General features: G+C 31.1%; 1 protein-coding gene across 1 annotated transcript; it reads left to right on the forward strand.

The window, feature by feature from the left end:
• The first annotated feature begins 4330 nt into the window (after positions 1–4330).
• On the forward strand, positions 4331–5181 carry LOC133699118 (putative AP2/ERF and B3 domain-containing protein Os01g0140700). The gene has a single exon (XM_062122263.1). The coding sequence runs from the start codon at positions 4404–4406 to the stop codon at positions 4770–4772; it is 369 nt and encodes a 122-aa protein (XP_061978247.1). The 5' UTR covers positions 4331–4403; the 3' UTR covers positions 4773–5181.
• The last annotated feature ends 10116 nt before the right edge of the window (positions 5182–15297 follow it).

The following is a 15297-nucleotide window of genomic DNA, read 5'->3' on the forward strand; positions in this document are numbered from 1 at the left end:
AAGAAGATCACTGATATTAATATTAGTTTAGTTACGGTTCATTAACACAGTTTGGATGATGAAATTACTGTAAATGTAGACAACATGATAGATAGTGTGGCTCGAACTTGGGATGGCTGAATGGATTATTTGGCGATTATTGATGAACTGTAAGCTTAGATTTCAAAAACTTTGTAGGTGATTCGACACCGCCTGATTGTAAGCTGAGTGTGATGGGTTGTCGTCTTCTATTTCTCGATTCTTTCTCTGACCCCACTAATTATTTTAGTGAATTTTAGAAGTCGGTGGCTAGATTATCTTGTGATTTTTAATAGTTTATCGCCATGACCAGCTTGATGTCTCACGGAAGAGCATTGATTTAGGCAGCAAGCGATATTTCACAAATTTGCAAAGTGATCATATCTTTATCTTTGGGATGAACTCTTGTTTTGCATTTTGTAGTTATTGATATAATTTTCCCTTTCACAAATCGATGATATTAGCTTATTTTAGTTTATTGATATAACATGGATGAAAGTTATTCATGAGGCTATTATTTCACATCGGTTAAGAGATAAGGGTCTTAATTGTTTATATGGTACAAAGGACACCTATCTCATTGTAACGCGTCTTTTAAAAAACAAAACTCACTAGAAATCATATGAGACAATACTCATGGTGAGCCTACAATATTGTAGATATGAAAACACCTCATTAATTGGCGATGTCTGTGGAAACGAGTCATGTGCTCTACCCAAACCCCTCGTCTAAGGGGCTATGAGGAGGTCATTATCCCATATTGGTTAGGAGACGAGAGCCTTGGTTGCTTATATGGCACCAAGGACACCTCTCTCATTGTGACGCGTCTTATAAGGGACAAAACAGGGTGTAAAGACGATATAGGTAGGGTTGGATATTCATGGAAGGTGGGAGAGAGAATAAGACGTGTGATGGTGGGAAGAGATGATGTCGGGGAGTAAAGGGATGAAGAGAGGGCGTAGTTTTTGGCCATATAAGAAAGACGTGAGGGAGTGGAAAATGAATCAAAGAGGGTGAGGGCTAGTGTTGCTTGGTTCGGGGGAGCATGGTCGGGAATGGGTTTTGGTAGAAGTAGTGGGTTATGAGATGGAGGTGGGTAGGACAATGGTGTCATCTTGATTTTCGGATAGGGATTGAGAAAAAGGGAATATATGTTCATGAAACACCACATCTCGGGAGGAAAGAAATTTATGTGCATCAAGATCGTAAAGACGATAACCTTTTTGACCAAGGAGTAACCAAACAAGATACATCGACGAGCCCGTGCATCAAACTTGTGTTTAGAAATAAGATTGGCAGCATAACACAAACAATCAAAACATAAATTAGAATAATCAGAAGATTTTTTGTGTAAAAGTTCATATGGTGATTTATGTTTGATTAAGGATACAGAGAGATGATTTATGAGATAGCATGCAGTTTGAAAACTTTCCTCTAAAAAACATAAAGGAATGTTGGCTTAGAAACGGAGTGCCCTGCCTACATTTAAAAGATGTCGATGTTTCCGCTCGACGATGCCATTTTATTGAGGTGTATATGGGTATGAATGTTGGAAAGAAGTGTCTTTGTTTCTAAAAAAAAAAAATTAGAGAGACAAAAATTCACTCCCATTATCAACACGTAAGGTTTTGACAAAAAGATTGAATTGGGTTTGGGCCTAAGAGAAAAATGATTTGATAACCTCTTGTGTTGCTTATTTAAAATTTAAAAGATGAATCCATGTAAATTGGGTAAAATCATCCATAATAATTAGAAAATATCGTGCACTGGTGTGAGTGTGAATTTTGTGTGGCTCTCAAATGTCACAATGAATTAAATCAAAAGGTGCATTGGATGATGTTGAATTAGATGGAGAAAAAAATAAACGAGTTTGTTTTGCTAAATGACAAATATCATAAACACGATTTGGATCACAGACAATTTTTGGAATTTTATTTAAAAGGAATTGTGTAGGTGCATCGAATGGGTGCCTCAAATGTAGGTGCTAAAAATCAAAGGTGTGGTGGACATGGTGAGCTAAATGTGGATTTTGGATAGCTTTGAGGTAGTAGACATCATCAAAATCAACCCACACACAATTGAATAAGGTTCATTAAAACCCATTAAGAGTTGCATAACTCTCTCCTTTTCTTTTCTTGAGGCATGTTTTTTGGAACCCTCACATATGCAGATGATGGGTTCATGATAGGAATCTAACTCATCCCATTGGGCCATGAGTTTAGTGTAATATTCTAAAATTGTAAGGTGTCCTTGTCGATGTTCGACGATTTCTTGGCGGATTTGGAAAATTCTAGAGTCATTGCTTTGTGAGAACCGGTCCTTAAGATCATTCTACATTGTAGACGCGCTGGTGCAGTAAAGCACTCTGCTTGTGATATCGGGATTTAGTGATTGTAGAATCCATGACAACACTATGTCGTTACATCGTTGCCAAATAACAGATTTGGCATTGATGCTTTCTGAAGGTTTGATGGTTCCATCAATGAATCCTAGTTTGTTTTTGGAACTCAAGGCAATACGCATCAAATGACTCCATTGACTGTAATTATGTCCTTCAAGAGGTTTAGAAACGAGAACAAGTCCAAGTTAATAGGTTGGATATGTTGTCACCCATGTTGGTGGTTTGTGTTGGTTGATTGTTTGTGGTGGCTGAAGGCGTGTGGGCAGAGTCACCAATATTGGAATTTTGATACCATGATAGAATATAGAATTAAATAGTTTTTGTGTGTATTACAAAGAGGGTGTAATGTATAAGTTTTATACAAATTACAAATTTTATTCTAGGTAAGCAGGAAATCTATTCTAAGAAAGTCAATTGTGATTGACTCAATTTAAGCTAATTACAATAGGGAATATATGAATTACAATAGTTGTCCAATATTTTTTCTTTTATATGAAATATATTAAAATAATATTTTTTATTTTAAAAAAATATTTTTAATACTAGTATATCAAAACAATATAAAAATAAAAAAAATATTTTTTAAATACAAAAATGAATCTGCTATAATACTAAAATTTGTGTAATATGAAAGAAGTCTCTGTTGGATCACGTGTAGCTCTCAATCCTGATGTCTCCGTCAACGGAGTCTAGCTACTAAATAGAAAAATAAAAAATATTGATCCTTTCTTGACGAAGTCCGCGTGTCGTTATGGTTGGCCGACATAAGCCACCAAGATATCTAGACCTTTGATTTTGATAGGCCTCAAAATGATGAGATGGACCTATAACATGGCAGCCATGGACGATGCGAAGAGGTGGAGGAGGAGGAGGTCTATTTCAAGGAAGGCTGTTTTTTGGTCGTTGTGCTCTCAACAAGTCAGAATGATTGATGGTGATTTGCACGCACCATTTTAGTAAGAAGTTCCTTTCACGCGACAACTTCAGCTTCGTCTTCGAATCAACATCAAAAGCTATCGACCCGCACAGACGTGTAGAATTTGCAGCTTATTGGTTCGTAACACCCAAGAAAGTCCTGGTGAAAGAGAGATGACAACAAATTAATTGAAGGTAAAATTCTCTTATTTATAAAATAACTTCGCACGCCCACGCGCACACTCCATTCATGCAGCTCGAAACCGCAAGAAATGTGTCGGTAGTAATTTTATTTAAAAAAATTATTTTAGTATATATTTTATTTTTACAATTATCCTAATATCATATCATGAATTTAACAATCAAATTAGATCTCAAGTTTTTTTTCTTCTTTTTAAACATTTTTAATCTCCAATTAATAATCAAAATTTTAAATTTTTTTAAAAATAAATTTACATTATCTTAATATTTTTTTACTTTAAAAAAATAAAAAATTAACAATTTAACATGAAATTTATCTTAAATTGGCTTCGCATGACGCAGGTAACTCATGGAAGCGTCCCATTTGCAAACAAAAAAAATTAGAGTGATTATTTTTAGTTTAATTCGGTTTTTATCTTTTAAAATAATCAAATTATTTTTTAGTTATTTTTTTAAATGTTTTAAAAGGTTTTTTTTCATGATTTAGTTTTTTAATTTTTTCAATTTAATCAATTTATAATTTTTTTCTTACCCCTAACAAAAAAAAAATTATTTGAAAAATAATTTAAATATATATTTTTTATTGAAAAACACCGTGTACAACGTTACCAAAGGGGCATTATATAAAGAAATTAACTAATTAATAGTTTTGTTAATTGAATTATATAAAAGGAGAATCTTATTGACAGTTTATTGATACCGTGGAGATCTAATTGAATTGTCCCAAAAGATTGGGGACTATTATGAGGTTAACCCCTTTTATTATATATAAATAGAGTGAATAAGGGAGGGCTGCACTTGCAACAGCAGCTCTCAAGTTGTGAGAATCTATCTTAGATAATTGCTAGGATCTCCCATACCTATCAATATGCCAGAAAAGCTATTCAAAAAGACACTATCAAAGACTGACATTGATTATAGAATGACAATTCCAATGGATAGCCTCTCCGCTTTCCAAATCCCAGAAGGACGATACTCGAAAGAAGTTGTTGCCGTCGACATCGATGGTCATCGATGGAGTTTCCGGTGTTCCACGAGAAGAAAAGATCCCCACCCCATACCAGTCCTCTCTTCAGGCTGGATTAAGTTTGTCAAAAACAGGGGTCTCAAGGAAGGCGATGAAGTCATCTTTTCTGTCGCGCACAATGATGGAGCTGAGGGTCCGCAATTCGGAATTGAAGCACGGAAAAAACTGACCAAGTTATTCGGTCAAGATATTTGGAGCAATCCTCTTTGAAGAAGAAGAAGCTACGTACTGATCCAGGCATGTAAAACATAGGTGTATCTTCCATCTTGATTCTAGTATCAGCTGATGTTTCTGAGGGTAGTGTTCTTACGCTGTAGTCTTGTTCCTGCTCTCTCTTCTCTCGGAGGGGAGGGTTTTGGCCGGCTAGGGATCTCAGAGGAGTTTAATATCCTTGCTGTACAAGTATTCAAGGTCGTTTCTGCATATTTCCTCGTTTCTGCATATTTCCTCTTCTGTATGGCACTAGCTATGATCCTGAATATGTCTTGGCTAGATCTTGTAATCATGGGAGTGAAAGAGTGAACGCTCGGAAGCTCACCATGCCCATGGTTTTGGCTTGTAATTAAGCGAGACGTTTCAGACTTTTTCTTGGATCGCAAATTAATCTTATTTTTCTTCATCAGTTCCATAAATTAATTACCACTCCCCATCGGTTGTTTGTTTCCATTGGCTCCATGAAATTAATTATCTCAACAAATGATGAAAAATACCTCATAAATTATCACATACATGGATTTAAGTCAATTAAATAAATTGTTTTTTAATCAAATAAAAAGTTCTGAAATTGTGGATGTTTCCAAAACAGTGACCGTATCATATGGCCAAAAATTCAAACTCCCCTTGAAAAACAAAACCGCTATAATATTAAAAATTGTGTAATCTGAAAGAAGTCTCCGTTGGATAACGTGTAGCAGCTCCCAATCGTGAAGTCTCCGTCAACGAAGTCTAGCTACTAAATACAAAATAGCCTTTGGTTTCCTTTCACTACACTTAATTTACTCTTGTGGCATGATCATAAAATCAGTGTTGGTTTTTCCAGTATAATGGAATCCCTGGAAGAAGAAAAGGTTGTGCTAATTCATTCTCATGCTTCTGTTATAGTTTCGAAAAATGAGTTTTGATAATCCATTTCCATGTGTGCAAATCAAAGATAAACACCTTTTTGTGCCTATTTTGACAAGGCTCTTGGTTTTCAGCTCAACCTTTTGATAAAGTTGTGCTAATTAAACTTAAGCTAACCTTTTTCTAATTTGTTTTTTTTCTATTTTTTCATCAACTTACAATATTCAAACTCTTTTTTATTTACTATATGCTTTACTGACCTATTTGTGCCTATTTTGACAAGGCTTTTGGTTTTCAGTTTAATCTTATAAAAATAAATTGAAATAAATTATAAATTTTAATTTTAAATCAACTCAATATTAAAAAAGACAATTAAAAAAGATATAAAAAACAATCCTAATCAACCCGGGTTAACTCGTTAAACTCATAATCTAATTATTAAAACTGAGATAATCTCATAAAAAGCAAATAAAAAAATATAAAATCTAATTCAAAATCAATCAAATGTTGAAAGATAAAATCAGAGAAAAAAATTTAACTAACAAAAAAATCTTTAGTTAACCCGTGAATCGAGTAATGAAATCAAGATAAAAAAAACACAATTTTAAAAAATAAATAAAAAAAACCTTAAAAAAAAAACAATGTTCAAGTAAATAGTTTTTTTTTTGTGAGGATAGTAAGAATGAATTCTCATCTTCTATTTCTGATAATTAAAGCTCACTCTCATAGGAATGGTAAATAAGAAGACAAAATATTAAAAAAGATCATGAGTTCGTGATTTTTAAGTGAAACTCAGTAATCTCATTAATTTAATGTAATAAAAGTGTTAGCACAAAAATTAGTTACTGCTTTCATGAAAAGGCTGGCTATCTTTGTTTTCAAGTTCTACATTTGATCATTGACTATATCACTTTCTCATTCTCTCAAGTTTGAATGAAAATATGGATTGTTATGTAATTTTTACTGAAATGAGATATTTGGTAAGTTGTTGTCATTTTTAATAAATACAGAGATCATGTATCATAATGCTTTTATCTCAATATTCGGCTAAAAACCATTAGTTCAATCCTCTTTTTATAATAATAATAATAATAAAAACATTAATTATAAACTTAAAGACGAGGGTTTTTATTTTACCCCTCACAAAGAAATATTTATTTCAATAGTATTTAGTTTTTTTAAAAAATTTTATTTTTTAATATTAGATTTTTTTATTGAGTTATTAAATTTTATTATACGGATCATTGGTTTGACGGGTTAACTTGTTTGATTTTTTTTTTTAATTAATTTTTTTTTCAATCTTATCTTTTAATATTACATTGTTATGAAATTAATTATAAACTAAAAAATAAGGGGTTTTTATGCCTCCTTGTAGGTGCTGGGTTCAACCAATTGGGAGATATTGTTGATAAAAATTCTACGAGGCACTGAAAAATTAAAATGAGATACATACCGAGTGATGGGATAGCGAGTGGCAGACATTATTGGATAAAGAGCGTCAAGAGCAAGCAGGACGACATGGTGAGCCTGGTAATCTTTGAAGTAAGAAGGTGGTCTGGTAGGGCGGGTGGATTGGCGAATAGGTAGGGTAGGGTTGAATGTTCATGGAAAGTGGGGAGAGAATAGAACGCGTGATGGGTGGAAGAAATGATGTCGGGGTGTCGAGGGATGAAAAGGAGGCGTCGTCTATGGCCATATGAGAAAGATGTGAGGGAATGGAAGATGAACCAGATAGGGATGTTCACACTCCCCTTGAAATTAATTAATAATTCCTAGTAAATTTTCTAATTTTCCAATATTATAGATTAAATATCAACTGTGCGTGTGCGATCCTTCAAACACGAGTAAGATTAAAAGTCTTAAACAAATTCTTATTGGTAATATTTTTGATTTAATGACTAATATCTTATGATGAATTAAATTCATCTCTTGCCTACCTTAATTATGTTGTCATTTTTATTCTTTCTTAATTATTTATCTACAAGTTTTATATTATCTCGATTTTTGAAAGAAAATATTTAATAAAAAAAAGCTTTACTCTATCTTACATAAATTCTTCAATCTAGGGATATTTAAAAATATGATAATGATTTTTTTTGAAAATATTTTTTGCTTAGAAATAAATTAAAATAATACTTATTTATTTTTTAAAACTTCTTTTTTATATTAGCATATAAAAAAAAATACACACTAAGAAAGTCTAATTTAAAGCAAAAAAATATTAAATTTTCATTAAAAGTAAGTCGAAACACATCTCCAAATAAACATTTACTTGGCATAGACACTCAGCATGAGAGACGTTTGTCAAGTAGTTCCATTTATTATTTCTTATCATTTTTCTTTCAATACGAACATACCATAACAATGCTCAAAGTCAAACGAATTGAAGATAGCTATGTTTATGTCATAGTCATTAAACTTTGAAAAAAAAAATTAAGATAAATATGTTTATGTTATCATAGTAATTAAACTCATCCCATGGTGCCTTGAGTTTAGTGTAATATACTAAAATCATAAGATGTCCTTATCGATGTTCGGTGATTAATTTCTTGGCAGATTTAAAAAATTTTGAAGTCATTGCTTTATAAAAACTGGTTCTTAAGATTATTCCACACCATGGACGCATTGATGCAATAAAGCACACTACTTGCGATATCGGGATTTAGTGATTGCAGAATTCATGATAACACTATGACTATGTCATTGCATCTCTGCCAGATAGCAAATTTGATATCGATGCTTGCTGGAGGTTTGATGATTCCATCAATGAATTCTAGTTTGTTTTTGGCACTTAAGGCAATACATATCGAACGGCTCCATTGACCGTAATTATGTTCTTCAAGAGGCTTGGAAACAAGAACAAGTTTGGGTAAGTTTGAATGATGTACGTTGAGTGGGTCGGATATGTTGCCACCCATGTTGGTAACTAGGATGGTTGATTGGTTGTGGAGGTAGAAAGTGTGTGGACAAAGTCACCAATATTAGAACTTTGATACCAAGCAAGAATATAAAATTCTGTAGTTTTTGTGTGCATTACAAAAAAGCTGTAATGTACAAGCTTTAAGCATATTGTAAATTATATTCTAGTCATAATAGTTGTGATTGACTCAATCTCAGCTAATTACAATAGGAAATATATCAATTACAGTTGTTGTCCAGTATTTTTTTTTAACAGGAAATATAATGAAATAATTTTTTTTTAATTTTTAATACCAGCAAATTAAAACAAGATGAAAATACAAATAATTAAAAAATATTAAAAAATATTTTTTAAATACAAAAATAAATCGGCTATAATACTAAAATTGATGTAATCTGGAAGAAGTCTCCGTTGGATAACGTGTAGCTCCCAATCCTGAAGTCTCCGTCAACGAAGTCTAGCTACTAAATACAAAAATAAGAAATATTGATCCTTTCTTGACGAAGTCTCCGTTGCTTTTTCCTGGGACTCGCGCTGTGATATCGGGTTCCTTTCAGACGACAACTTGGTTAATAAATGGTGCAGCTTCGTCTTCGAATCAACATCAAAAGCTAACGACCCGCGCAGACGTGTAGAATTTGCAGCTTCTTGGTTCGTAACACCCAGGAAAGTCCCGGTGAAAGAGAGATGACAACAAATTAATTAAAGGTAAAATTCTCTTTTATATATATATATATATATATATATATATATATATATATATAAAGACCTTTTGAGAGATAAGATTAGAGCCAGTTTGAAAAGGTGTTGTTTTAAAGCTAAAGGCTGCGGTAGCTTAAATTCATCTTTCTTAAGTAACATGGTTAAGGGTTTACTTATAAAACCATAGCCCTTAACAAATTTTTTATAATAACCAGTTAGCCCTGAGTTGTTTGATGATGTTAGGAATTGGCCAGTTAACTAATATGTCTTCAGTACTCAACTGAATCACTGTAGAAAATGCACTTACTATTTTTAACAACCAGTCTATGCGATCTCAGGAATTTAAAAGCAATCTGCAGGTGTCTTAAGTGGTCTTTGAAATTTGGCTATACATCAGAATATCACTAAGGAATACTTTCTAGGATATTCAAGAAAGACTTCATTAATCAGATTTTGAAAAGTAGTTGGAGCTTAAGCGAAAAACATAACCAAAAATTCATAATACTGAGAGTGAATTCTAGATTTCATTCTAATTTGATGGTAACCAGTCTTTAATTCAATTTTAAAGAAGAAAGTTCCCCCCACCAGTTCTTCTAGTAGTTCATTTATAAGAAATATGAGGTATTCGTTTTTTTATTGTGAGTTTGTGTAGTGTTTTATAATCCACACAAAGTCTTCATGAGTTGTTTTTATTCTTTATTAAGACAAAGAGGAAAGCAAAAGGGTTTTGACTTGGTTGTATTACCCCAAATTCTAGCGTTTCAGACACCATCTTCTCTACCATGTCTTTTTGGAGTCTAAAGTGTATGTATGGCCTCAGACTAACAGAATGAGCTCCCTTGTTTAGAGGAATTGAGTGATCTTGTAACCCCAAATACTTTTATATGCGTTTATAGTTACCTTTCTACAATTTGAGCTCACAATATTAATTTAGCCAAAAATAAGAGACTGCGGTATAGTAGCCCTTCTTCAATTTTAAAACTCTGACAAGTCGTTTCAAGAAGCTCAACTCCTTATCTCTAATTCCATTGAGAAGGAACACTTGAAGAATTATATTGCTCAAGCTAAAAAAACAACATTTGAATCAAATTGAAAAGCACCATGATGTTTCCCAAAATACTAGTTTATTTCTCTAACTTACATTCTTCTTCTTCTTTTTATGTGATTAAATATTTTTAAGTAATTGCTTTGAATAATTTTGCAAATTGATTGGAATTAAATTATAATATATATATATATATATATATAGAAAGAGAGAGAGAGAGAGAGAGAGAGAGAGATGACATTTCTATGTTGTTTTTATTAGGGTATCTGTTTGAATGAAGGGCATATTACTATGAATTCTGTGGCCACATTTCATAAAGCTGAATCTTTAGAGCTTTTGATGGATTAAAATATTATCAAAGAACTAATTTAATTTAAAATTTTAAATATTTTAAAATATAATTTATATTATTTTTTAAAATACATAGAAGCTACTTTGAGAGTTAATGAGCAATCTTGATGGTACGATACCAGAGATAAAGATCTCTTATTAATTTCTTAAATTAATTGCCATGGTGTTTCTTTTTGTAACTAAGGAAAGAATGAAAGGAAACACATTTATGCAATAGATCTAGTTGTTCTATGATGTGAATTTAGTTTATCCAATTTTTAGATTTGAAAACTTCGTTAGTCGGTACACTCGCTCGTATTCTTGTTCACTTTCCATTGACTGGCCGCGACGGCTAAGGCTCTTAGGCATTACGTGACTTGGTTTCTATTGACTGGCCGCGACGGTCTGTTAGGCAGCCAGCCTTCGCCTTCAAGTTTGAACAGAGGTTTAAGTTCCACCATTTTAGAACCTCAGTTCTTATCTTTATTCTTCTTTTATTGATAGACAAGGCTTATAGAACAAATTGCTGTTGTTTTTTTGGCAGCATTGACCTTATTCAAGCTCACAAAACTAAAATCAATTTGCTGGCTTGATCTGCCCTGCTTCTTTATTTCTCGTGGTTTTTTTTGTATATATCTATGTTTTCCTATTTAGCTCACCCATTAAAGCATCGGTAACAAAATTTTGGGTTGTCAGCTCCAATCAATGCACTGCCACTGTGCCTTTTCTATTGGCAACCTTTGCAATCCCTTCCCTGTAAAAAAAATTGCTTTTCATGCCATTTTCACCCCCGAAACTCAAGCTAGTGAAGTGAAGACAAGCTTCGAGTTTGGAAACCAAATCCCGAAAACATCCAGGTAAGAAAGGCTTGGTAAATATATCAACAGCCTGGTCAACAATGGAGATTGAATGAAATTGAATAATACCTCAATTTGAGTGGCTTGATTTTATTCTTTACAATGAAACTTTATTTATATAAATTTAGAAGAGAGATATGATAAAGCTATCTAATCAATGTGGAACAAAATAAACACATATCAACATATTAATTGCATATAAAAAATAAAAATAAAAACCTAAAAGACATACTATGCTCTTACCACATCTCCTTATTCATTGGAATAGTATAATTACAAAAAATTGGTTATGCTTGCAATTAGGGTGTAATTATCTTTTTCAAAGGGAATATTAGTCATTGTAGAATTGATTGGGGACAAATTGATCTGGATACCTTCTTTTATTATAGTAAAATAACTATTTTACCCTTGAATGCAAAAAAATATTAAGCTTTTTGTGGAGAGGTTTTTTAGTCTTTTGAAAATAATTTACACGGTTAAGTTATGGTCATACCTCTTAGAAGAAAAATAAAATAAATAAACACAATGGGGTTCTTTGTCTTTTTTATTTAAAAATATAGTGAAATTGCAAAACTATCCTTGGAATCCGAACAAATTAAGGTTAATTTCAAGGGTATCTTAATCTTTTTATTCTAGTTTTGTTGTTATTTTTTAATTTGGTTAGAGGTTGTATAGTATTTTTGTATTATTAAATATTATTAAAAAAAATCAACGCCATTCAGGTGGCACATGAGATCCCTTCCGGTTACCAAAATCTTGCTTTCGTGGTAGCGTTGGGAGCGGCGAGTCGTTCTCTTTTTGGCAGTGTATTGTGTGTTTACGGAGGAGATCCATTTGGGTTATGGCGGAGTTGTTTTTCTTTCTTCTCTCTTTTCTCTCTCATTCCTTGGAAATTCATGCATGGCCATCTAAAAAATAATTGTATCCTCCGGTTTGTGATTTAACCGATTTTGACCCTCTTTCTTTTTATTATTGTTTACTTAATCTTTGAGCATTTTATTCAATTTTATTATTTATCCGATTTGGTCCCTCTACTTTTGGTTACTCTATTTATGTACTTTTATACTTTTCTTGATTATTATTTTAATTTTAATTTTGTCTCTTCCAATTGTATTGCATTTGTTTTCTTAATATATTTTTTGTCCTTAATCTTTTGATTTCTATATTCTTATCCTCTTCTTGATTTATCTTCTATTTTTTAATTTTTGTCTCTCAACATTTAATTTCATTTGATTTTTTATCAAGTTTTGTTCTTCTTGGTTTTTTTTTTCAATTTAGCTCATAATTATTTTCTTTCATTTTGTTTTTTATATCATATTTGGTCTATATTCTTTGGATTTTAAATTATTTTATGATTGGATATTTTACTTTGTTGTTTTTTCATAATTGTCTTCCAACAGGGCAATTCTACATTTAATTTCATTTGATTTTTTATCAAGTTTTGGTCTTCTTCTTAGTTTTATTTTTTCAATTTAGCCCATGATTATTTCCTTTAATTTTGTTTTTTATATCATATTTGATCTGCATTGTTTGGATTTTAAATTATTTTTTGATTGGATATTTTACTTTGTTGTTTTTTCATAATTGTCTTCCAACAGGGCAATTCTTTATTGAAAATCAATTATTATTTTTTCATATTTATAATTTGGCATTTGATTATTAAGCTTTTAGCTACATTATTTGTTCCACTTTATTTTGTGTTGTGTTATCTTAATCTCATATCCCAAGTATTAAGCTAGTCAAGTTAATCATAGTTGACTTGTATTTTTTTTCCCTTAATTGTTTCTTAACTAATCAATTTTTTGTTTTTATAATTTCATCATTTGGTGTTCATCTATTGGCCCTCGAGCTATTTAATTTTTTTACTTTTTTTTTGTTGGGTTATTCTAAGTACGAATTAGTCAAGTTAACCCGAGTTAGCTTGCATTTTCTTTTTAAATTTTATTTATTTAACTTTGGTATTTTTAACTAGGTTCTTTTTTAGAAAAAAAATTTATCTTAGTCTCATGTCACGAGTGACAAGTTGGTTGAGTTAACCTGAGTAAACTCGGGGTTTTTTTTCTCAATTTTCTTACGAGTTTTTTAAAATTGAGAGTATATTTGATAACAATAACTAAAATTAATTCTTTTGAATTAAAAAAATATATATTATGGGTAGGATTCATAAGTTGAAAGCTAAAAATCTTAAGATAAGTATTGATGCACATGGAATAATTATTAGGATGTCTAACGGGTAAATCCAATACAAGCAAATCCCGCTCTAAAAGAAAAGTGGTCCTGGGCCTTTAGAATAGAATTTTGCTAGTGTCTAATGCGGATCCTTTTGAGAAGGCTTGGGCTCATGTCTTCTTGAACGAATGTACTGGACATGGGCTTCATCATTAAATTGTGGGTCAATTAATCCATTTTTAATGATTTTTGCTAGTGCCTAATGCGGATCCTTTTGAGAAGGCTTGGGCCCATGTCTTCTTGAGCGAATGGACTGGACATGGGCTTCATCATCAAATTGTGGGTCAATTAATCCATTTTAGTGATTTTTATGTTGTTTGCCATATTCAACGTTCGGATTCTAATAATAATAATAATAATAATAATAATGATTCGTAGCTCAATTAATATTAATTAAGGGTTTGTTTATAAATATAATAGTATTTACGTTTTTTGAAAGACTATAGTTAGAAATAGAAAAATTAAAACTTCAAAAAATCGTAATATTGGCTTTCTAGTTTTTTTGGAAATGTAATGAGTTTGTAAAACACATTTTAGAGTTAATTCATAGATCTCTTATTATTTTTCAAATGAAAAAAATATATATGAACAAAACATTTCTTTTATATATACAACTAGTCTTTAAAAATATTAAAGATTAAATCATTTTTTTTACACTTTTATATTCGGTCAGTGCCATAAATTTATTTTTATTATGAATTTAACATATAAAAAAATTCAGTTAACAATATAACTTTTTGTGGCAACTTTTAATTTGAATGAAATAAAATTAATATTTTAATTATGACAATTACAAAATATTAAGTTGACTATTATAAATTATGGTTTTGATCTTTTGTGTAAAAATAGTTGTAATCTTGGTGTAGTTCTTTGAATTATAAACCCTGAATTAAATATATTTTGGTGTTTAATTTCTAAAATTATATTCAATCAAGTCACACTAGATTAATTATCCTAATTTAATTTATGACTAATAGTTTTTAATGTTTATGACTCATTAGGTTTCTAATATGTTGGTCTAAATATAAATTCTAATTCTAATTAAATAAAAAGAACAAAATTTTATTTATTATCAATTCAATAATTGATTAATTTATATTTGAAGATTAAGTGTATCGTCTAACAACGTGCCACGATCCCTTAAATATTATAAAAGTTATTAGTGATTTGACTTAATTTTTCAATGATAGATTTATCAGCGTAATTAATATTCTTTCATCAGCAATTTCTGATTTAACATTAAAGCATAAAATATGTTTGTCATGTTAAATCATGTTTGTTCTCTATATAATAGTTATTGATCGTTTGAATGAGATTTGAAACTCTTTTCAAATCTCATTTCATCTTGGTCAAGGATTTCTCAATCAATACTATTTTCATACTTTTTCAAGCAAAAAAACACTTTAAATAGCAATCACTACCACACTCTCAAATACCTTCTAAGTGTGCTTTCTCAACCATAATTTCTTTAATCCATAGGCTTTGCACACTAATAGAAATTTGCTTAATACCAACGGAATAATTCTGTCGGTAAATTACGGTGATAATTACCGACAGACACTATTTTGTCTGTAATTCAGTTGGTATATA

This window comes from Populus nigra, chromosome 7 (genome assembly GCF_951802175.1).
Source record: "Populus nigra chromosome 7, ddPopNigr1.1, whole genome shotgun sequence".
NCBI lineage: Eukaryota > Viridiplantae > Streptophyta > Magnoliopsida > Malpighiales > Salicaceae > Populus > Populus nigra.

Coding starts and splice junctions, on each gene's coding strand:
- LOC133699118 (XM_062122263.1), top strand. CDS start 4,404: ATGCCAGAAAAGCTATTCAAAAAGACACTATCAAAGACTGACATTGAT.